Here is a 25,001-nt window from a genome sequence, read left to right on the forward strand (position 1 = left end):
AACTTCCATGATATAAACACAAGCAGTAAAAAATGAGAGCCTGTCTTCTAATCTTGTACTGATCTACAAGGCACACTGACTTGGCATTCAGACTATTTAGGGATCCTGACTTCATGCTCACAAGCTGGTCACTTTTAAGGCATTTAGAAGAAAAATAATAACAATAATAAAAGTTACATTCTAGTTAAAACAAAATGTTTATTGCACTTGGCAGAATGATGAGATCCGAACTATAAATGCCAACTAACAAAGAAACCACAAAATGCGGTCACCAGCCGCCTGGTATTAGGAAGTCTTTCATGCAGAGGCTGTGGGTCCACTTTCAAAGGGGAAAAGGGCAGGTAGCTGCCCGGGAGCGTTAAGCTTTCTCTTTCTAGTAACTAGCCCTGGGTACGCTCTCATATTATTCCACACACCCCGGAGACGGGAGATAGCAGTGCAGGCAAGAAAGTCCCCATAAAAGCATGTGATCGTGAAGCTACTGGAAAGGGGGACCCCTCCCTGAGGCCTGGGGATTCTGCAGCAGGGGCAGAAGCCCGGGAAGCTGAATCAACATAGGGGTCTAAGGCACCATCCCCGAGACAAGGAGTGGTTTTCCTGACTCAGGCCTGAGTGTGCTGTGGGACCACGGTGGAGGCGGCTGGAGAGCTCGGGCTCTGCTCTCTTACTATACAAGTGACGTCGGGCAGTTCTCTCTGCTCCTCAGTTCCCTCACGTCTAAAATGAAGAACCACCAGTACCTCCTTCACTAATGTGTGCAAAATGCTTGGCACAGTGCTTGGCATGGAGTTAAATGCTCAGTACATGTTGGCCATAATTATTATGATCCCTACAAGGGAGATGATACTGAAAGTAATGTTTCCTAAAAATTAGAATACAATGGGCCTCCTATATACATTTCAGGGGTAGGGAAGCAGCCTTTTGAGATCACTTACACGATGTGGGTAGGATGGACAAATCCTTCTCCACCTAAAACACTTTTTGGAAACTGTTATTATGTCCTTTCTTTATTTCACTGGGAATAACTAATCCTCTTCAAGATTCACATTTTAATATGTAACATAATTACAAAAGAAAGAACGGGGTTACACAAAATTAGTAAAATGGAGACTAGGAAAGGAAAAATCCACTCATAAACCCACCAAGAGAACTTAAACTGAAAGTCAGACAGTGCAAATAGGTAAGATATTTGTTTAAACACTTGGTAAAAGAAAATGTTCAATTCAGTAGCTGTGAAAAACACAAATTTAAGGGGTGTGGGCATAAGAGAGAAATAGAAAGTCCACCTCTCAGAAAAAAGGGAGTAAATATTTAGTCAAGTCTCAGATAGTATTTCAGTAAACAGATATTTCAATGGAAAATTTCCAACCTGAGAGCAAATAATTTAAGATGGGTTTAAAATGAGAATGAAAGCTCTCCATTTCCCTGTCCCTGCCCAGACCTGTAACGCAGCCTCTGAGTCCTTGGAGCAGTTAGGCTCTTTCTTCCTCATCCCCCCAACTCCAACTGGAGACTATAATTTTCTTTCTAGCAGGAAACTGATATATACTAATGATGACAGCTGGATTCAGAAGAGGAAAAAGAATACAGGGGACAGAGAGTCCTTGTGGGTTTAAATCACTTTAAAACTCAAAACAAAACCCCCAGATTTGGAATTTTTAAAACCTAGTTAATGGCTAAGGAAACCTCAAATGATTGGGAAGTACTAAGATAAAAGTCTGAATTACACAAAACACATCATTATCTTAAGCTGTTCTAATCATCTTCTCTGCCTTTCCCCTTCACTGGTTTTCTCATTGTTTATGCCCCCAGCCCTTCAATGTTCTAAGACATTTTAGAGGTAGAAATAGCCTTCCAAGGTCACTTACGGAATAGTGTTTGAGAGGAGACAGGCAGATCCTCCTCCGTCCAAAAAAGTTTCCCAGAAATTGACATTACTTCTTTTCTTTTGGAACAATTAATCTCCTTTAAGATTCATATTTAGATACAGTTACTGTTGAAATACATGTATATACACACATATGAATAAAACAGAATTATGTTATGTAAAATTAGTAAAATGGAAAATAAGAGGAAGAAATCCCCCTAAAATCACACCATGCTAAAACAACTATTTTCAGCATTGTACTGCCTTTAACTCTAGTCCTCCACTTCGGACCCCCCATCTCCCAAACCCTCAATGATCGTTATGACAATGCCCTGACATTCCATGAATGCATTTACAGTTACATTCTTTTTCCGGGGCAAAGGAACCTGGCTCCATTAAGGATCCTAAGACTCCTTTAAGGATGGGGGCACAGAAAATGTCACTCTGTCTTAAAAACCACGTGACCCTACCCTCTGTCTTATATCCTCCGATAATCTCTTTTGTCTACAGGGTCAAGTTCGAGCTCCTTAGACTTTGGACCATGACTCCCTCCTTGACCGAGTTCCCACCTCCCAGCCTCACTTCTAGTCACACCTCCTGTCCTTGAACCCAACACTGTAATTGCACTGTCCCTGTTCTTTGAAAGCTGTGCTGACGTGAGCCTCTGTGGCTGCAGACATGCTCCTTCCTCTGTCTATAATACCCACCTGTCCTTTGCCCATCTGGTGAATTTCTACTCATCTTCAAAACTCTGCTCAACCACCTCCTCCTCTATGAAGGCTTCCCTGTCCTCCCAAGTAGAAAAACCTTTCATTCTTTAGTGCCTCCGATGTATCCCATACACACTTCCTTTATAGCATCTGTATCCCTTTTTGGACCTACTTATAAGCCCCAAACATATCATATGTCTCTCCAGATGTAGGTGCTTAACTTGTCTGACGTTAGCATGTCATGTCTGATGAACAAAAAAATTAATGAACAATAACCACAAGATGATCCTTTTCTGGATCAGTCAGAGGGGCAGGAGCATCCCTAATCAAGTGGATTCCAAGGTGGATTCTTGACATTCCATGCCAGGTATGCTTCAGTGTTTTCCTAGGAAAGCAGGCATTTCTTCTTTCTTGAAAATGTTTAAGAACATGAGGAGAGTTGTAAATGTGAGGGATTGACCATAACTCTGCCAGGCTGCAGGAAATGGGATTAGATGCATAGTTTCCAGCCAGTGATAATTATAACGATGATAATAATATTAATGGTAGCTAAAATTTATTGAGCACTTACTCTGTGCCATGCAAAGTACATTCTTTACATAGGACTTTACATGTGTTAGTTGACAACCACTCTAAGGTATAGATCCTATTATATCCCCAGTTACAATTGAGGAAAAGTGTCTCAAAGAGGTTAAATGACTTGCCTAAGGTCACGAAAGCTAGTAAATGGCAGACCTGGGATTCAAACCTAGGGATCTAGCTTTAAAGCCTATGTGGTGTACTCCCTACTCTGAGCTCTGCGAGCTTTAGAGGTAGATAGATGTGTATTTACAAACATATACACATAATATATACATTTGACTTGAATTTGGAAAATGAATTTACATGTGATTGATGCATGAGTTTAAATAAGATTTGTATCTTGATGACACCTGTTACTATTCTAAAAACTGAGGAAAATTCTGCATTTCAATCAATCAGTTAATAACAAATCCATTTAACGCAGGCCTACTACTTGCTTAGTTGGGGGACACAGGACCTAACCACGATCCATTCTTTCAAGGCATTTACAAGGTAAAACTGTCACGACAATACTTAGAAATCATACTGAAATCTACACGTCCAGGTAAGTGATCACCTTGTTTGGTGATACACTTAGCTATTGCTCAAACTGCCTTTGGAAATAATTTATGAAACACACAAGAATCGATTTAATTATTTTAAGCTCACAGTTTACTTTTATCCTAAACAGTGCTATCTACCTTAACTGCCATTTTATTTGACATTTGGTTAGTTCTAAATATCTAATTCATCCTCAAAGGAGGAAAATTTGCTACCACTATTTGTGTGGATGTAGTATATGAATACATACAGTCATACAGAAGTCACACATATATATATCCTGTGGCTTACGAGGGCAATTCCCAAAGGACTGGAAAAAAAATCAGTGCTTGTCCAATAGGAATATATGAGCCATATATGTAATTTTTGATTTTCTGATAGCCACATTTTAAAAAGAAACAGATGAAATTAACTTTAATAATACTTTTTTTTTTTTTTTTTTTTTTGCGGTACGCGGGCCTCTCACTGCTGTAGCCTCTCCCGTTGCGGAGCACAGGCTCCGGACGCGCAGGCTCAGCGGCCATGGCTCATGGGCCCAGCCGCTCTGCGGCATGTGGGATCCTCCCGGACCGGGGCATGAACCCGTGTCCCCTGCATCAGCAGGCGGACTCTCAACCACTGCGCCACCAGGGAAGCCCTAATAATACTTTTAATTTAAACAAATATATCAAAAATATTATCATTCCAATGTGTAATCAATGTAAAAATTATTGAGAAATTTAACCTTTTTTTATACTAAGTCTTCGAAATTTGGTGTGTATTTTATTCTTATAGAACACCTCAACTTCGATCAGCCACATCTCAGTTGTTCAAGAGCCACATGTGGTTAGTGACTGCCGTACTGGAGAGTACAGGATTAAATATTTAGAGCTATAGCTGTCATGTTAGAAAAAGAGTAAAAGTGCCCCACCCCTTGCATATCTTACTCTGCAAAGTAATGACTCTAAGAGGTATAATACATTGATGCAAGTGAAATACTGTTGAGTAATAAACAACAGCTTGTGATCACATTTAATTGGGGCACAAACGCTAAATAATGCAAGAGTTTGTGGAAAGGATGATTCCAAAAGGCCGAAGTCATCTTCATGGAGGAACCTAGCTCATCAGTAAAGGACAGGCAATTGGAGAAGAAAGAAGGGTATTTTACAACATTCAAGTGTTAAACCCTTCCAGACAAGAAATAATGGTACGAATACACCAAGAAACACTTAGTTCAGAAAAACCTAATGATTATAGTCAACCACACAACTATGATAGGAACCCAGTGAATGGATTTGTAAGTAGTGAGCCACTCTTTCATGGACAAGGCTCTCTAGACATTAAGCAGAGAAGTATTACTAAGCTACATGAAATTTGGAACTGAAATACAAAAATGGTAGAAACCCCACATGATTTACTTGGTAACACCTGATTCATAATCTCTTTATATAACATCTCTGGACCCCAGTTAACTCAAGTGTAAAATAAAGTGGACGCAACCCTGAGGTCCCTTATAGCTTGGGTGACCTGTGATTTATTGTGCAAACCTGGACACTTTCAAGAGTAAAAGGGGCACTATTAATAATTATGCTGGGATAAGAAGTATAAACTAGAAGCGTTTCACAGCCATAAAACGATATGATCCTCTTCTACCAAAAGGATGCAACAGCTACCCCTATGCAGGGACGTGGAGCTGATCAAAGTCCAGGTGTGTTCTTATTACCTCTGCATGGCCACAGGGGCCTTGTGGGCTAATATGCATTGATACGAGTGAGGTAGCTTCGCACCTCCCCCCCAAAGCATTTGAAATTGGTTTGAATTTGGGAACAGGGTTCCATATGGACAGAGCTGGACTCTGACAGCCTGAATATATTTACTGAAGACAACAAATCATTGACAGACTAAATGTAACAGAGGAAAGGCCTGGCCTGCTTGTACTCAGAATCTGACTTTGTAATTGTAGCCTCCTTTAGACAGGCCTAATCAATTAGAAGAGGCTGATTTTAACCAGTTGCAGGCTCATTACCCTGCATTCCAGTTTGTGTTGATGAAAATCAGTTTCAGTCTGTGGCCTGGAACTCATGTACAGCACTTCCTGAGGCCTCTTATATAAACACATCAAAACATTTTTTTATTTGGAGCTGCCCCTCTCCCTTTTAAGAAAACCACTTTGTGAATCATGATGAAAATAGAACAATTGCATGTGGATCTGGGGCCCATACCAGGAAACATACATGACACCAAGGAACACTTATAAAGTCAGAGCTCAAGGTAGCGAGGGGTGGATTTGAGACTGAGTCTCAAATATCCAGGCTCCAGCATCAAATGAGTCCACTCGGCTATCTCCACAAAATGGAACAGAATGAACTCTGAGTTATTGAAAATGATGACCTTTCAAAGAAAATGTATGAAATAGGAAAGAGCCAAGGTCTCAGAAATACAGAGGGTATCGAGTAGAGTCCAGACTCTTCCCTGAATGACCAAATAGAAAAAACAAACTTGCAACTAAACAAGGACAAGTTTCCTTGGGAAGCTTCTATGAGGAAACCATATGACACTATGTTTAATTTTGATATGTGGTTAGTCCTTCAAAAGTAGAAGGTGGGGGAGTGCGTGGTAGAGCCGCTCAAAACCCTCCCTACATTTCAAAGACCTGTAATCATTCCAAAATATGATACAAATATGACTCATACCTGGCCGGTTGTCTTTTGAGGGTTTGTCAAGACAGCAAGTCAACAGGAAGAGAATATCAATATACACAGCTCTGGTCACCAAACATGGATTTTGCCTAGAAAAGAAAAGAACAGAAAATAAATCGATATTTTCTCTCTCTGAAGCCTGAGTCACAGAAAAGAGAAAATGGGTATTTTCTACCAGGCACGTGAGAGAGTTGTAATGAATGCTAAAAATGATGGACAGTCACCAATGGTGAGAACACACGAGCAAGTCAAGTGAGAAAATGAAATCCTAGTGCATATGGTGGAGGTTGGGGCTGTGAGTGTACGAAACAGAGAAAACTCTATGCTCTGGCTCCAAAGAAAATCAATTGAAAACAGACGACAACCAATATCTGATCCCAGTTATTTGGAAACAAGAGGGTAGGGGGAATACGACACCATTTTCTGTTATCTTCCTCTGAACTGGACAAATTTAGGGGGAAAATCATTGGTTATGAATATCACTGATTTAGCATTTCGGAGGAGAATTGCACTCACATGTGATAAACCATATTTACGGACTTACAATAACCAGCTGAAAAAACAAACACGCGAAAAGCATTAACAAACGCTGCAACAGACATTCCTTTCCCGATAAATGAGATTTTTTTCTTCTTTCAATAAATGGAGCAGCTCTTTTTTACGCTTTGAACCACACGCTGGAAAAAGTAAGTGGGCTCCGATTTAGGGGGTCTAGATAAAAAAGAATGAAGACCTTCTTTTGTGTACACCACTGAAAGCCCCCGGCTCTGAGCCTCAGTTCATATTGACCATGAAAAGGGCCCAAACCTCCTTGGTGCACTAAGAACTCAGGGCAAGCAGTAGAAACAGTAGGGACAGAAACAGTAGGGACAGATCTGGGTTTGAATGCTGGCTTTACCACGTAGTATCTCTGTGACCTGAATCAGATTCCTGACGTGTACAACTGACACCTTAATCACCTCACCTCACGGTGAGTCACTGTCAGCATTGATGTGGTACATTCCCTGCCCTGCTCCCCTGCCTCCCACCTCAGATGAGGGAAGGGCACAAGTTCTGGTTAGTATATTTCCATCTGGCTTGATCCCTCAATCCATCCTTCTCACTCCCTGTAAATTAACAGTTTTACCATTTCCCTAGTTTATACACACTCTGTCCTGAACTGCCCATATCCTAGGGATATGCATGATTTGCATGAAAAGCAAATCAGACACTTTTAAGTTAAAACTGTCTTGTTTCAAGGTCTCCCCATTGGTGACCTGCCTCACTGACTTGCTTCACCTACAGTATTTGCTTGCTCCCCGACATAACTACTAGTTTATGTGTATACCTCACATTTGGCCTAATTTCATACCTACGCCTGGCTATTTTAAAAAATTAGTTTTAAAAAACAGGTAACACATGCACATGGTATAAAAATAATTCAAACAGTACAAAAGGGTATGCAGTAAAAATAAAGTTCCTTTTCCATGCCCCCACCATCTACCCACATGTTCTATTCCCCTGAGGCAACCGCTATTACTACTTTCTACAGTATACCCTGCCAGACACATTCTATTCATTTACAAGCATCTATCTATAGCTACCCACTTGTTTATTTTTATATAAGTAGTGGTTTACTACATACTAAGTTCTGAGTATTACTTTTTTTCCCGCTAATATATTTTAGATATATCATTCTATTAAAAACAGAGATTTGCCTTATTTGTTTAACTCTTTTTTTTTTTTTTTTTTTTTTTTTGCGGTACGCAGGCCTCTCGCTGTTGTGGCCTCTCTCATTGCGGAGCACAGGCTCCGGACGCGCAGGCTCAGCGGCCATGGCTCACGGGCCTAGCCGCTCCGCGGCATGTGGGATCTTCCCGGACCGGGGCATGAACCCGTGTCCCCTGCATCGGCAGGCGGACTCTCAACCACTGCGCCACCAGGGAAGCCCTCGCCTTATTTGTTAAATTGTTGTGAACTGCTCCATTTCATGGATGTACCTGTCCCCTATTGAAATAATTCAGATTGTTAAAGATACTTTGCTGAAAAGAATGCTGCAATAAAGATATATGTACATGAGTTTTATGCATGTGAATGAGTACTCAAAAGAGAAATCCCTAAAAGCTGAATGCTGGATCAAGATATTTGCACATTTAAAATTTTGCTTGATTTTGATAAGATGCTCACCAAAGAGACTGTACCTATTTATACTTTCACCAACAGTGTGTAAGAATCCCACCCACCAACAACCTGACCAACACAGTAATTAAACTTTTAGACCGTTGCCAAGATAAGTGAAAAACAGTATCTCATTGTTTTAAGTCACAATTATTTTATTATAAGTGAGGTTGACCATCCCTTCATATGCTTCTCATATGAATTTCCTTTTCTGTGAACTATAATCAAATCTCCTGTCCATTATGTTATTGGTCTTTTCCTTATTGATTTGTAGGAGCTCTTCGTATATTAAGGAAATCTGCCCTTTGTCACATGTGTTGCAAATATGTTTTTGCAGTTTATCATCTGTCTTTTATCTATAATATTTTTTTGCAATTCAAAAATGTTTAGTTTTATGCAGTCAAATATATTAATATTTTTATCTATGCCTTCTGGATTTTATGTCATGCTAACACTCTAACCCTTCTCCAACATAAATACAGATATATATTTTTTAATTTTCCCATATTTTCTTCTAGTACTTTACAGTTCCTTTTTTTGTTCTTGTTAACACTTTGATCTATTTGGAATTCCCCCTCCCCAAATGTTACCCTTATCTTTTGTCTTTATCCAATTTTCCCCAGGTCAGTCCATAACTTGACCTGTGAAGTTGAAAAGCCCACAGTCTATGAAAACTTCTTTAATGATATTTCCAGTTCTGGCATTTCCACTGTTTAACAGGTGGGATATCCTCCCCTCCCCCCAAAAAAATGGTCACTCAAGAAAGCAAGAAAACCTAATGCCAGGGGTTAATGAATTATCAGACATGAAGCACAGGGCTGAATAATAAATGGTCTGCAGATAGCAGGTGGAAGGCCTCCTGAGCATCCAGCTTTGAGCTACGTGCTGAGAAGAGATGCACATGAAATGATTTCTGATCTCGGAGAGTTCTGTCTCATTATGGAGACAGAAACAAAGACAAACTTCGGGACAGGATGTAAGGAGTTAAGGGAAAGAACATATTAGGGTGGACTAAAGACATGGAAATGGATTTATGAAGATGTAATTCCAACTGGACTGTGAACGATGGGAAGAATTTAGATAGACAAAGTTGACAAGGAAGGGGATTTTGAGAGGGGGCAACAGATGTAGGAAGAAATGAGTTTGGCTTGTCCAGGGACCTGGAGAGACCAGCCCGGGAAGACAGAGAATGTATTGAGAAGGTGGAAACAAGAGTGAGGCAAGCCAGGCTCTCAGGAGGTGGGATACTCCGTGCTAACTGGTGCTCCCTGGTGTGCTCCTTGCTCCATTTGGCCTCATAGAGTCATAGCTTCTCACCCTAGATGTTTTTCTGCTGGTGAAGCCATACGGAACCATAAAGGGAAGTTTTTGGGAAACTGGTATGACTTTCAAGTCTGGAGGAACTCAGGGGTCTCCCCGCCTACCCCTGACCCTACAGGGTTTCAAGCCTACTTTCCATGAGATTTTTAGCTAGGTTAATATATATTTTTAAATTTCTAAATGAATAGGGAGGAAAGGCTGGCAATCTTTAAAGCCCCCTGCCAGGCTGAAGCATTCTGCATCTTCTCTTGACCTGGCACAGGCTGCCGACCTTGCAGGCCTCCTGGGACACCGCAGGGACCACTCTGACTGCTCCCATAACTGTGAGGCTCTAGGCCAAGTCTAACGTAGTCTAACGAGATCATGGGAGGCTCCCTCAAAGGCTGCTGCTCTTGATTCCAGGAAACAGAGAGGATCTGGGGCTACAAAGGAGTCCATCCATGGCTTCTCCTTTGAAACTGACTCAGAGAGAAATTCTGGCCTGGAGTCCACTGTTCGAGGCTCCACCCTCGAGGACAGCCACAGCCTCAGCCTCAGCCTCAGCCTTAGAACATCGCTGTCTGGAATCAGAGTTGGGCTTCACTCTGAACTGGCTTCTAAGTCAGGAAAATAATTTTTTTTCTCTTTCTTTTTCTCTCCCTATTACTTGATGTTTGTTCTGACTTGGAAATGGTACACTGTGAGTTCAGGGTGAGCCAGAGGTTTGTTCTCGGTCTGTCAAGCCACTTTGATGATGGGAATAAAATCCTGGGAAAGAGCAAGCCAGCTGGACAGGAAACCAAGCCACAGGGTTTTGGTGGGTTTGGGGATTTTTTTTTTCTTCCCCCAAATGGAAAAATCCTGGCATGGGGCATGGTATAATAAAGATTTAGAGTGTTCGAAAAAAGTCAGGAGTGGTCAGGGTCTAACAGATGGGCTGAAAAACAGCATAATAGTGGTTTTAGAAGGAGTAGCAGCAATCAGGTACTACGAGGACTAAGTTTACTATATAAAGTGAAATGAAGGGCTTGTTAAAACTCTTTCTTCCACTCTTCTTATCATTTGTCCCTTGACAAACACCCACCTGACAACCTGATCTCTGAACTTCATTAAACCTCCTGCCCTCTCTCCTGGAAGTTGGGAGAGGCAGAAGGCAGGGCAGAGACAGGAAGGCTTCCCAGACTCATCCACAATGGCCCTAGTGTCTAGAGGACAGCAGGAGCTCTTGGGAAGTCTGTGATAAATTATTCACTTCTCCTGTCCCTTCCGGAATCCCAGTGGCTGCAGAGCTTTTTAACTGCAGCCCATTCATTCAGAAAACATTTACTAAGAGGAAACTTGAGAGCCAGGAATAGTGCCAGGGTATGGAAATATGAAGATGAAATGCTTCAGTGACACAGTCACTGCCCTCAAGGAACTTAGAGTCCTGAATAGTGTTTTTCAAACTGTAGGTTATGACCCATTTTGTTAGTTATGAAATAAACTAGTAGGTGGTGACCAGCATAAGAGAAAGAAAGGAAGGAAGAGGAAGGGGGGGATGGAGGAGGAAGGAGAGAGTTAGCTAGGGAAGGGAAGGAGGGAGAGATGAAGAAAATATAATCCCAGTACATCAAAGCAGTCAGGGTAAGCATCATTCTCTTAAATTGTTTGTTATACACAAGATTTCTATAAAATCCTTGCCCAGAATTTTTAGTAAATTATCTTTGATATAAATAATTTATAAAATGTAATAATTTTAAGTAAAAATATTGATTGATTTAGTCTAACTCCTTTCTTTTTCTTTTCCAGGTTATAAGTCACCCTCTATTATACTGAATGGTATCAGTGGGGTATGCTTGATATCCAAAATGATGGTGGATATGTCGAATGCTAACATTCCCAAAATTGAATACTCTAATAAATCTTGAGTAAATTCCCTGTCTGTTGCATTTTTTTTGGAAGACTGTTCATATGTTACATAGACAGTAAAATATCAAACTATACAAGATTTCATAGGTGTGTGTGTGTATGTGTGCATATATGTATATATATGTGTATATATACACACATATACACACATACACACACAGTACAAAGTCATCTGTAAAATGTATTTCTTGTTGTGAATGGCTGTCAGAAAACCTTGAAAGCCACTAGTTTAGTGACAGAAACACACAACCAATCATATGGTATGATGGGTGCCCAAAGGAGGGGTTGACAGAGTGAAAATTAAGGATGGGGAAGGGGGAAATGCCTAGGTGAGTCCAGAAGTGCCTTGGCAAAGCTGGAGGATGAGGGGGAGTCTGGGAGACAGACCGTGGACAGAATGACCCCAGCAGAGGAAGCACCATGTCCAAAGAAGACAGCATGTGACATGTTTGAAAAGTAACAAGATGTGCAAAGGGGATGTGGAAGGGGAGGGACAGCAGGAAACGACAGCGGATGGGTGACATGCCCCAAATGGGAGTGCTGAGGAGTGACCTTTAAGAGCTCCAAAAGCTCCAAAGGGTTGAAGCCCTAGTGGGACCCCACCGATCCAAGTCATGCTGGAAGGCTGGGATCCCTGCTCATTAGCATGAAGCCTTGGTGGGTTCCCTGGAAGAAACAGTTCACTTTGGACATACAAAACTCTTCCAGAAGAATTCACTGCCATACTCAGTGGGCTGAAAACAGCTGTTCTGGCTTTAGGCTGCTAGTGTTTGTTAAGGTCTCTAAGTCCCGAGACCATATCTGGACTTCAACAGGGTCAGGGTCTAAGGTCACTCCAGTCTCCAGGGAATTACTCCCGCAGAATCCTGATTAGACTCATGGCTTAACTTTATTAAGCTAGAAACCTTTACTAAGCACCATGGGGGATATCCTACTTGGAACAGAAATGGAGGGAAGGGATAAGGTTCTGGCCTTGAAGAGCTTATGGCTGCGCGCACATGCGCGCGCGCGCGTGTGTGTGTGTGTGTGTGTGTGGTGGTGGTGGTGGGGTATGTGGAGAAAAACAAAACACACAAAAAACAGTTTTACAGAATGTCATGGAGGAGGGGTCTGGAGACATGGAAGGATTTGGCTAGTGAATGGAAAGAAGGAATTCCAGGCAGGAGAGTTCACTGGAGCAAAGATACAAAGGTGGGCACATGCTCGCCACATGCCCGCAAGAATGAAGACCAGAAAATCAAATAGGTGCAGCTGGCCAGCTCGATGGCTTAGAATGACTCTGGGTCGTGAGTCCTGGCAGGGCCCCATCACAGCCCATTGTGGGCTCTTCCTCTAATCTGGGCTCCTACGTGGGCTCACTCCTACACAGGTCACTTCTGGTCTCCACCGCAATGAGTACAAAGCACGAGCAGCCTCTCACCGTGGAGCCAGCAGTGGAGTTAATGAAGCAATATCCCGGGGACCACCACCGGGCCTGAAATAGGCTGGAAAGAAGAAAACCAGAAAAAAGAGAGGGAAAGTAGGTGAGAAGGCAGGTGAGATGTCGGGCCGGGGGCTGGGGAAGAAGAGAAGGGTAAAGAGAGCGGAAAAGTAGTAGAAGAGGGAGGAGGGAAATAGTCTATAACGTGTTCCCACGCCCTGCCACGGTCCCCCACTGGACACATGTCCAGCCACGCCGTGTCCTGTATTTCAAACTCACTTCAAAGCCTGTCCTCTAGGAAACCTTCCCTGACTAACCATTAGAGAACAGCCTCTGAGGACAGTCTGAATGGCTGATCTGACGGGATATTTTTTTGACGTTCCTCTGGTCTCCCAGAGATCCCGCTGGCCATCTTTGTAGTCCTCGGCAGTTTGAGACTCTGCGACGAGGGCAGCCCTCTGCAGACCAGACGCCGCCTCTCCCTACATTTGGTTTTAAAAGGAAGAGCTGCTGTGGTTAGGAGGCAGGAGGTACTTCTCTGAGGCAGGCTACATTAAGTCATATAAATGTGGAAGTGTAAATTAAATAAAAAGAACCCCTCTCTCCCTTCTGACTTCCATTTTCACCACAACCCCCAGCCAAGCAAACATCATACGGCATTCCTGGAGAAACAATAAGGGATTTGTTTAAACCAAGATGGCAAACGGTCATGAATTGCAGAATATATATTTTTAAACAAGTTATTTTCCCCCGCTGTAACATCCAGAATTCAGATCTGCATGAGGGGCCAGCTGTCAGCAGCACGCAGGCCCTGACTGGCTACCCGGGGCTGCTCGTTTACCTTGCCCTCCCCTCGGGGAGGGGAGGCGGGTGACGGCAGAGCTGCTTTTTTATGGTTATGTTCCAACTTCCATCCAGCCATTCTTGGTCTAGAGCGTTGCAAGTGTTTATACTCACACCCACATGTATAAGCTGCCCCAGAGCCCTCCTACTTGGATTTTCCTTTTAAAGTGAAGCCATCTTCGTGCCCTGCTCTGGTGGTTGACCAATTCGTAAGGAATTCTTACCAAGTCGTCATGCACAGAGCAAGGGACCGTGAGCTGTGAGTCTGTCCAGAAAGGGACCAAATGTCCAGCCATGTGCTACAGAGCACATGGGGTCGCCCCTGGAAAGGCTGCTTTGGTCCCTGGGGGACGGAATCTGTGAAAACAGGGGGCCATAACCACTTTACCAAGGTTCTGGGTCGGCACTCCGCAAAGGCCCAGGCAGTCTGCACAAGGCCCTGGGGCACTTCTTAGGTCAAGGTCGAAGCCACAGCCGCCTCTGCTTCCCTGGGAGTGCTGCTGCTCAAGAGGAACCCCACAAGCTCAATGCCAAGGCTTTGCCTTTCCCTCCATGAAAGCTCACCTGCCTTTTCAGAGGACCCCCAGGGAGCCTCCCACACCCCCAGAGGCCCTCATATTTTTCCATCTTTCTATTAGGCATCTTTTTCTCATTAATGTACTAACACTCAAGTTATGTGTACAGAACGAGGAAAAAGGGACCTTGTGTGGGGCTTGGGATTTGTTCAAAGCCTGAAGAAACCGTTTTAGAGGGTGTATGTTTTTTATTCCTTTTATGAGAGATGCATGTTTCCCCCCTTCTGTGACTTGTTTAAAAGTAAAGTTTAATATGCTGCCAGAGGAATTGCTGGTTAATAACTTAATAAGCAATGTGCTAGGAATTATGGGAGAAAAGTATTATCCAAGAAAACTTTTATTGTACAGTTTGGGGCTTGGATGATACATAGCTTCGGTTATTATATAAAATGCTAACAGAAGTCCCCTTTCTTTTCAACCTTACTTTCTCCCTAGAATTATTAAAAAAGGATATATTAAGTGAGGTGAATGAACACTTCTAGAAGCTGCGTGAGAAGTCTGCACGTAGATCACAGGTGAGAATTTCTAACAGTACAGTCAGGACTCTGCTAATGTGAACCTGGCGAAGCACACACTTGGAAATTAGCCTTGGCAATAATAATGACATCAACGGCATTTTATTAAAAGTTTAATCTTCGAAAAATATTTTATCTTTAAAAGATTGTTAAGAGAGAAGAAAAGTAGGCATTATTATTCCCATTTTTATAAATCAACAAGGTAGCTCATATAGCTCAAGTGACCTCTCCAAGATCGGGGCAAAAACCAAGAATAGAACCAAGGTTTTCTAGACAAATTGTATCCGTGTGTCCCAAACACAATCAGATGAAAAGTGAGACCCTGTGCCAAACAATTAGGGTATTTCGGTTTGCAGCCACGCACTCTGGTGCTGTGTCCTGGTCACCAGTGTTGTGAAGAGCAAGGCTCTGAGCACAGCTGTTTCAACATGGCCGATGATGCAGACAAAGACTTAGCTATCTGACAATAAATATTCCCTGTATTTGCTTAGCTCTTTCGTACCTGCATACCCATTACTCACCATGTCCTTCCCCACCCTCACCTATTGCACATTTTGGAGCTTCCAACTTTACAGATAAAAACTGAAGCCCAGGGCTTCCCTGGTGGCGCAGTGGTTGACAGTCCACCTGCCGATGCGGGGGACACGGGTTCGTGCCCCGGTCTGGGAGGATCCCACATGCCGCGGAGCGGCTGGGCCCGTGAGCCATGGCCACTGAGCCTGCATGCCCGGAGCCTGCGCTCCGCAACGGGAGAGGCCACAGCAGTGAGAGGCCCGCGTACCTCAAAAAAAAAACAAAAACAAAAAACTGAAGCCCAAAGAAGTTCGAGGCCACACATCACTGGTTAGTAGTTGAGCAGGTGCCAGAACCCAGACCTACTACCCGCGAGTGCACCCTGCCTCCCTCAACCTCAGGGAGGTGCGTTCACAGCTAGAGGCTTTTCCACTCACCCAGTGCCTCTCCAAGTGACCCTCCCTGTGATCACCCAGGAACACAGGGCCTTTGGGCTGGTGAGGGTCCCTTCCGGCTCAAGGGGGAATAAGCTCCTGAACGTGCATGGGAAGCTGTTTCCAGAGGCCTGCAGGCCAGTCCGGTCGCTCAGGAAGCCTGGGCATCACCGGCAGCTGAGGGGAAGGATGACAGTGAGGCTTCGGAGGGTCTCTCTCAAATCCGCTCCCTTGGCCTATTCACGTGAGACCTGCCCACGTGCCCCACAAGCCTTCCTAGGGTCAGCCCGAAGCTGGCCACATAGGACAAACGCACCAAGGCTAAGTCAGCTCAGTATAAGGACAGAGAAGCAGGAAGCCAAGTGAGGCCTCAACAAGTGCTCCCGCCAGGTCTGTGTGCTGCCTGAAAGCCTGCCCCCAAGTTACTGACTTGAGTTAAAGGCACTGCCTCCAGAAGATCACTACTGAAAAACAGTTGTACTACCCAGAAGAATTAACTTATTTATACATTAGCACTTGGTAACATGTGAGCATGATTTGTTGGTCATACCAAGTGGCAGTCAGCCAGCTGAGAGTGGATTTCTGAGGAAAGGGGATCTAGAATAGCAAAGTTTTGATGGCAATAAGGTCTAGTGCATGGTGCCCTATCCAAGGAGGGCAGCTCCTGAGAGAGGGCCTTGGACAGCTCAAGGGCCTGGGGTTGTGGTATTTTCTGTGAGGATGATCAGGCTGCAGCAGAGGAAGCAAGAGAATCAAGAGGCAGAAAACAAATTTGCTATTTCTTGAATACATCCCTAATTTGGGCTATCCTTGGAGCCAGACACATCTGTCAAGTAGGAAGAAGTCACTTGCCCCCTTGTGTCTATTTTCCTGTCTACAGAGAATGGTTTGGATTAGATCCCTGTTTTGAAATAGGGAGTCAGGGTGCTCTTTGGAGTCCCTTTTGGGGCTCCCAATGGCTCAGAAGCTATGTGGGTGGGCCTCCAGGCCCCCATCTCAACTTGCAGTGTATTTGCCATCTCTATTATCTTGAACATCTTGAACTTCCACTTAAGCTTCTGTTTGAAGAAAGGATTCCACTGGATTAGATGATCTCTAAATTCCCTTTCCTGCTATAAACGCTGTGGTTCTACGGTCTTCTTAGCCATGTTGAACAGACAACAGCCATGAAGTCTAAAATGCACACAAGCAGCATCTCTATTCCCAACACGAGCTGCCCAGGCAGGCAACAGGGGCCTCCAAGTGCCAGACAGAGCTGGTGGATTGCTACTAGGGAGCTTTTGTTAACCTCCCGGAGGGGCTGGAGATTTGGTCGATCACTGAGAGAGGCTGGAAAGATTTAACACACCCCCCAGTGTATCTCATGAGCATGGAGACAGCAGCCTATTTACCAGTGTGAGCCTGAGCTTACTGACTTCCTCGTAACTCTTGGATCAGACCCAAATTCCTCTGGCTGACATTTAAGGCCTGCCACAACTGGTCTCTTATCAAATCTTGCACTGCTCTCCAAACACACCATGTCTTCTCCAGCTCTAATCCCCCACCGGCCCACATACAAATGCCTTCTCCAACAGTGTGCCACTGTACATACTGTCCACCATCTTGATATGCTCTTTTCCCACCACTTTTGGCGTTTCCAAATCACACCCATGCTCTAAGACCTTGCTCAAATACCTAACTCCCCTAGAAAGCCTTCCCTGGCTATCCCAGTCCACATTCTTTTTTGAATTCATATACTTATTATATGTACTACAGAGTTAGAATTCTACATGAATGTCATTGTTGGTTGTTTCACATGGATACGCTCTTTTCAACTAGACTGGATCATAGCTAAACTTTGACAATAATAGAGACTTAATTATATATGCCTAGGTGGTCCCCACGATGCTGAGCACTGTACTAAGAGTCCTTCCTTTGTACTTGGGCAATGAGACCTTCACAACTTACTTAGCAACATAGGCTCTATACCACTATAACTTCACTCATTCTCCAATCTATGAAAATAAACCTTATCTAACAATTAAATCTCACCTAGTCTTTAAAGACTTCTCCCTTCTCCAAGACATCCTTGACATTCCAACCCCCACTAGCTGGCTCCTGTGATACAGTCTGACCTCATTCCAGCATTTACTAAATTCTTACTTGTCTACAGTTACTTAAATCCACACCTGTCTTATTCACTTGGTTTTTGAAATAGGGACAATATCATTCATCTCTATATCCCCCACTGTGCCTATGACACTGCTCTGTACTGTCTGTGGATCTGAGTTGGCTTGGATTCATTGGGAATGGCTCAGTGAAGGTAACCAAGGTCTTGATTTACCCAAAAGATGAAGCATGTCACATGTAAGGAAAAAAAAAAATAACCCACTATATTAGAGTTTTACATAATACTGTGAAAATGTGTTGAGGCCATTTAAAGCCTGCATCCCTTGCAAGCCGGGCAATGACAACAGTGCCCAAATCTTCCAACAACAATATCCCAGGAAGCCAACAGCTACAAGTGGAGCAAGACAGATACTTCTGAGCCCTTTATCAAACTAATTACTACCTCTAGGTTAGCTCTGCAGATTTCTATACTTAAAAGTAGAAAGTTGGGGGTTGAATTCTTGATGTGCAGTTGCATAAACAAACTATATTTCTCACTGCAATATGAAGAAGCTTTGATCTTGGGCAACTTATTCAAAGGCACAGTTTAATATACTGATCATTTCTGACTGCTTTTACCTGACTAGTTTCCATAAGCTTAGTCTGTCAACAAGAAGTATATCATATATTCTCAAGCTTCACTTCTTAGACAGCTTATTCTTTTAAGACTTGACATATTTTTAAAAGGAATATCTAATGAAGAAAATGTTTTGCACCTTCCTTGTCCATTGCTTTGGGTTGAAATGTGCTAACTTAATGTCTCTGTTTTTAAAAATACAAACAGGATCTCATCCCGAGATATCGTGACCTTGAACATTCCTGAGAAGTCTGAAAGGGAAGTGAACAAATGTCAACAAGCTTGGGTCTAAAATACACCAACTTCATTTCTCTCATCATTCAAATATGTGTGAGGCTCAAAGAGACTTTGAATAGGCTGAGCTGGAGGATTAAAGAGGGGTCCTGATGAGAATCTCCCTCCCCAATAAAATCTGGGGGTTGAAAGAAAAGCAATTAAAAAGGGGGCAGGGGAGTACTGGAGAAACTTTTATTGTGAAAAAAAGAAAAAGAGCTTAGAAGAAACAAACCAAAAGCAAACCCAACCCCCAGCAATGCCTGGAAACTTGCTATGTAAGTAACCATCCCTGTTAAGGCTTGCTTCCCTTAAAGTTTTGGCAGGGACCACAAATGATAGCCTTAAAATGCCACATGATCATCTGAATATTTTAACAACCCATCTCAACTGGATTCATTTCAGCAGCATGGGAATGAAACGCAACCTGCAGCTGTGGCAAAGGGCTGGGGCCCCTCGGAGCAGTTGTGAAAGAAGGACCTCTTGCCTGGGGAGAGGACTGGTCCAGAAGGCACGAGGGATTTGGGAAGGGCTAAGGGACAGTGGGAAAACGGAATCAGACCTAAATCCCAGGATTTCTGCCTGGGAAGTGTAGTCTCTCGTGTGAATAAATCTGGTGGTTAGAAAATAACTGCTGTCTTCAGCTGTAAAGCAAAACAGAACCCTAAACCAGGACTTCTGCAGCTAGCCACAGAACCCCCTGTGGCAGAACTGGGATTGCCACACAAAAGCCAGCCCTAGCTTTGTCTCTATAAGCATATTTTCCTTATGTGTTTAAATCCCAGGCCTTCCAGGTTCACACCACCTCAGCTTAGTAGGGGGACCAGTAAGAAGTAGAGAAAATGGGGAGAGCACATGAGAGTATGGCTAACGGGGTGGACAGGGAAGGCAGTACTAGGGAGATGCAGGATCACACAGAGGAGTGACAATGGGGTGCCAGGAGCACTGATGGGGAAGCGGTATAGGAAGTGCATGGATCATACAGCTAACACTTTTTGCAAATAAGAATTAACTTGGGGTAACAAATCATTAGATCCATCACAAAGAGGAGGTCTTCAACAAACATAAGCTCCCTCCATCATCTCTTCCCTCCATCAGCACTGTTTTATTCAAAAATTTATTTTCCAAGGTTGATTTCCTAGTAACCTTGGGACCTGTTCTTGTATTCTTGAGAGCCTGTTTTTCTCACCAGAATATCAGACTGTTATTTTTCAAAATGATAAATATTCACTGCATGCCAACAAAGCCTGGGTCCTACCCCAGGCACTGAGTCCACTGGGATGGCTGCCCGGACAAGGGAGTGCGGACTTCCTGTAGAGAGCACTGGGGCCATGCGGTCCCCCTCGGTGCAGGTCATCCCAGGTGGATGGAGGAAGCATTCTGGGCTGACCCCTTCAGGAGCCTCACCCTCTCCCATGGCTCCAAGCTCCAGACACAAGCCCTGAGAATGAGGGTGTGGAGGTGGGAGTATTTCAATGGGCGGGGTGGAGCTGGGTGCTCCCAGGGGCCCACTCTCTGACCCTTGGCCCTCAAATACTGTCTCAGAACCAGCAGCATCGGAATCACCTTGAAGCTTGTCAGAAAAGCAGGATCTCAGGCTCTACCCCAGACCCACTGAAGGAAAGTCTTCATTTTAAGGGGCCCCCCAGGTGATTCATGAGGTCTGAGAAGCACTGTTCTAGAAAATGCTTCAGTTATCACCATTCAAAGCCCTGACGTAAAAACACTGGATAGATGGAAGCAATGTGGTCCAGCGGAAAGAACCCGAAGAGGATCAGGGAGTTAAGCTCTCGACAAATGTTAGCTGCTGTCAGGTAGTTGTTACACCCTGGTCAGCTGTGTGAAAACGGGCAAATCCCCCGACCTCTCTGGGTTGAACTTTCCCATATGCATGGGGATGGGAGTGGACTTCAACAAACTTTACGATTCTTTCCAGTTCTAAAGTTCTAGACCTATGATTCTATTTGACAAGACTCAGTTTTGTCGCCCTCTCTACACTAAAGTAGGGGTTTTAATAAGCAGTTGCTATATTTAATATAGCCTGGCATACAGCAGGGCTTAATAAATATTTGTTGAATGAATGGGAAATAGACTTGAGTGGCCAGTAATGGAACAATGGTAAGGTAAACTTAATGCCTGATTATTCAGGTGACAAAAATATGCTACCTTTAACAAATGATGTTTTCAAAGATATTTTTCTTATTACAAAACCAGGCAAAAAGCAATTTACTTTTGGCAACACGTAGATAGCAAAAGTAGAAAGCAAAGCAAAAAAAAAAAAAATTATTGTAAGAAGTCAGGACAATAACCTTAGAGGAATGATAGAGTACAAAGAGTTTTTTAAATGTTTGTTATTAAAAAATTTTTTTAATTGTGATAAAATATGCATAATATAAAATTTACCATCTTAACCATTTTAAGTGTGCAGTTTAGGAGTGTTAAGCACATTCACATGCGTGTGCCACCAATTTCCAGAACTCTTTTCATCCTGTAAAACTAAAACTCTATTAGTTGAACACTAACTATTTCCCTTCCCCCCAGCCCCTGGTAACCACCATTCTACTTTCTGAGTCTTTGAATCTGACTACCCCAGGAACCTCACATAAGTGGAATCATATAGTATTTGTCTTTCTGTCATTGGCTTATTTCACTTTGCATAATGTGCTCAAGGTTCATCCATGTGGTACTGTGTGTTAGAATTTCCCTCATTTTTTTTTTTTTTTTGAGGTATGCGGGCCTCTCACTGTTGTGGCCTCTCCCGTTGCGGAGCACAGGCTCTGGACACGCAGGCTCAGAGGCCATGGCTCACGGGCCCAGCCGCTCCGCGGCATGTGGGATCTTCCCGGACCGGGGCACGAACCCGTGTCCCCTGCATCGGCAGGCGGACTCTCAACCACTGCCCCACCAGGGAAGCCCTTCCCTCATTTTTAAGGCTTAATAATATTCTATTGTCCATATATACCACATTTGTTTATCCATTCATCCATCAATGGACACTTGGGTTACTTCTACTTCTTGGCTATTGTGAATAATGCAACTAGAACATGTACAAAATATCTCTTCAAGATTCTGCTTTCAATTAATTTTGGTCTATACCCATAAGTGGAATTGCTAGATCATATGGTAGTTCTATTTTTAATTTTTTTGAGGAAACACCATACTATTTTCCATAGCAGCTACACCACAAAGAGTTTTCAATAAGAGCAAATGCTTTCATGATACTGTTAAATGGAAAAAGTAAGCTATAGCTTACATATATACAGCATAATCTCAACTACATTAAAAAAGCATAGGAAGAAAGATAAAGTAAATAACATGAAACTGTTAACCAATAACAGTGGGTTCCACTAGATGCTGGTAAGAGTAGACTTATATTCTCTTCTTTTCCCAAATTTTCTATGATGAGCACAAACTACACTGACGGTCAAGAAAAAAATGTGAAAAAAATTCAGTAGGACACATTTTTCTTCTTGGTCATCACATCATCCATTGCATGGAATCTGATAGTCCATTAAGTTTACCACATTTACTAAAAGGACACACACACACACACACACACACACACACACAGAGGTTTTTCTTTTTATAACCAAAGGAGACGCTAGATAACTGAATTGATTTCTGAAAAAATTTAAGCCCCAAATAACAGTAATTCCAACTCTCAATCAAAGTAAATAAATCTTTTCTCCTCTTTCTCTTACTTGACAGGGCTTTTTAAAAGTCCTTCCTATTCAGGTGGGGCCTGTGATCCAGCTGGGACAGAAGAGCTGGAATCTGTACATAGCGAGGGCAGCAGACAGCGCCTCGAGCGGGGCTGCACTGACCTCCTCTTCCATGGCGCCCACAGCCAGCCTCGCCAGGCCACCAGCTGACCCCTAGTTTCACTCAGTTTCTGGCCTGGGTCAGCTTAGTTCTCCTTCAGTAGTTGGTAAACTGCCTTTGCACCAGGAGAGAGACAGTAAACTGGATCGAGGAGAGAGGGGTGGAGGAAAAAGGGGAAGGAAGGGACTTGAAGGATTAACGAGCTGATTTCCATAAAGGCTTTGACATCTTGGAATGAAAAGCGGCCTGTAAGAGCAGAAGCCCAGTCCCCTACTCAGGCCATGTTGCCAGCTGGCCATCCATCACCAAAAATTCCCCAACAAATCCATGGCTATTGCTTAATCACCTCATATAAATCCCTATTAATCTTGCAAAGTCAAAACACAAATATATGACAAAAGTCTTTATTTTATATGCCCTCAATTCCAGGGTTAAAATTTTAAAAATGGAACTGGGTATCCAATGGCTCCAATGTACTTTTTTTTTAAACCCCTTTTTGGGGAATAAATAAATGACATCCTCACTAATGTTTTTGTACACACTGGACTGAATAAACTCAAGCTAATGATCAACATAAACTGAAGAAGGAAAAAGGTGACAGTGCTAAAATTTAAACCGACTTTTTTTTTTTTTCTGCAATAACATTGACATTTCAAGCTATACTCAAAAGATACAGAAAATCCTTAGTAGGCACAAAAGAACATTAATTCCTCTTTCTTTCATAAATTTCTATGGACATAAAGGAGCCTCTTCAGCAGCCAAATTTGGAATGCTCTGCATTGTACTGCTTTTCAGGGGAAAAGAATGTGAGACTGTAAGTCAGGGGTTGGCTTTGAGAAGGGCCCACTAGGATCCGTAAGTGGCTCATCTGAGCACGGGGCTCCCAGTGCAGACAAACACCTTCTGGGACAACACTCTTTGAGGACCTCAAGGGCAGGGCAGGCGTGCAACGGGCTGAGGCTTCATCACTTCTATCTGGTTCTATACCTTCCTATTCAGGAAACTCCAAGTTATCCTGCCAGTGACCTGGATAATCCAGAAAAACTGACACGTGGCTTTGGGATACATTGTGTCCTGGCCATGTGTTTTCTCTATTCCAGGCTCTGAACACATCCTGCTTAATATGGTAAAAGTGAACTGGGGAGCAAGAGGAAGCCTGGTGTTACAGACCACCCACGGAGTGTAAAGTTCACACTTGGATAATAAAGAGTTGACTGTACTGGAAACATAAAAGTGGCTTTCCTGGACTCTGGGCAAAGAAGGTAGAAACCCAGTGAATTTCAGTGATTCATGCCTTTGTTTTCTAGGGCTGGAAAATCATGGAGGAAAATCAGAGAATGGGGGCGGAGGGTGGATGCAGACAATAATGAAAAGACTGATTAGAAAACTGCAATTTTCTAAGTGCAATTAGAAGGCCAGGAGGACTTCTCAGCTGAAGAGGGGGACTGATGGCAGCTTTATCATCCATCATAGGGAACTGCACAACATGCAGGCCCATTCAGATGGCTGGCCTTTTACTCTATCTCCTCCTTCCCAGCCAACAAGCAGGAATTGACTCAGGAAGCCAACAGATGATGAATTTCTATAAGACCCATCAAGGGGTAGCAAACTAAGGGGGCAGAAATTCCTTAAGAACAGGAGATTCAGATTCTGTCTTGGGGCAGTCCTGGCTGGAAGCAGGTGTTTCAATAGGATCGTTTCCCTGACTTCCTGATGCCCAGAAATAACAGCCACGAGGACCAGGCCTACAAATTGGTAAACAGATGAGAGCACAAATATGATCACAATTCCTTGTTCTCTCAAAAAAGGCATCTTGGGAAGTTGTCTAAAAGCCACACAGAAGGCAAATGATACTAGGCTCAGGGGAGCAGTTTATGGTCAATGAACTCCTCTGTTCTCTAAATAAAAGAGAGAAAACAAAAATCATACTAAAAATGAGAGGCTAACCATTAACCATCACTTTACTGGCATTTCAGATACTAGAGAATTTCCCCATCAATATCTCTGGCCAAAGATACAGGTGTTTAGACAAACATGGAGACTCACATCTCTACCCACTGAGAAATTCTTCACTGGGTTGCTTTCCTTTCACCATGCAGCCTCCATGTATCTCCTCAGCCCCATTCTCTGCTACACATAC

The 25,001-nt window shown here is 43.2% G+C and overlaps 1 protein-coding gene across 4 annotated transcripts in view; it reads right to left on the minus strand.

Annotated features, from left to right (window-relative positions):
* THADA (THADA armadillo repeat containing) overlaps window positions 1-25,001 on the minus strand; it is a 312,101-nt gene that overhangs the window by 71,300 nt on the left and 215,800 nt on the right. For all 4 annotated transcript variants that reach the window (XM_060116779.1, XM_060116777.1, XM_060116778.1 and 1 more), the window contains exon 31: window positions 6,372-6,466. In XM_060116779.1, coding sequence (XP_059972762.1) covers window positions 6,372-6,466 — 95 coding nt within the window. The remainder of the gene's footprint in view (window positions 1-6,371; window positions 6,467-25,001) is intronic.

The sequence above is a fragment of the Mesoplodon densirostris genome, chromosome 14 (genome assembly GCF_025265405.1).
Source record: "Mesoplodon densirostris isolate mMesDen1 chromosome 14, mMesDen1 primary haplotype, whole genome shotgun sequence".
In the NCBI taxonomy this organism is placed as follows: domain Eukaryota; kingdom Metazoa; phylum Chordata; class Mammalia; order Artiodactyla; family Ziphiidae; genus Mesoplodon; species Mesoplodon densirostris.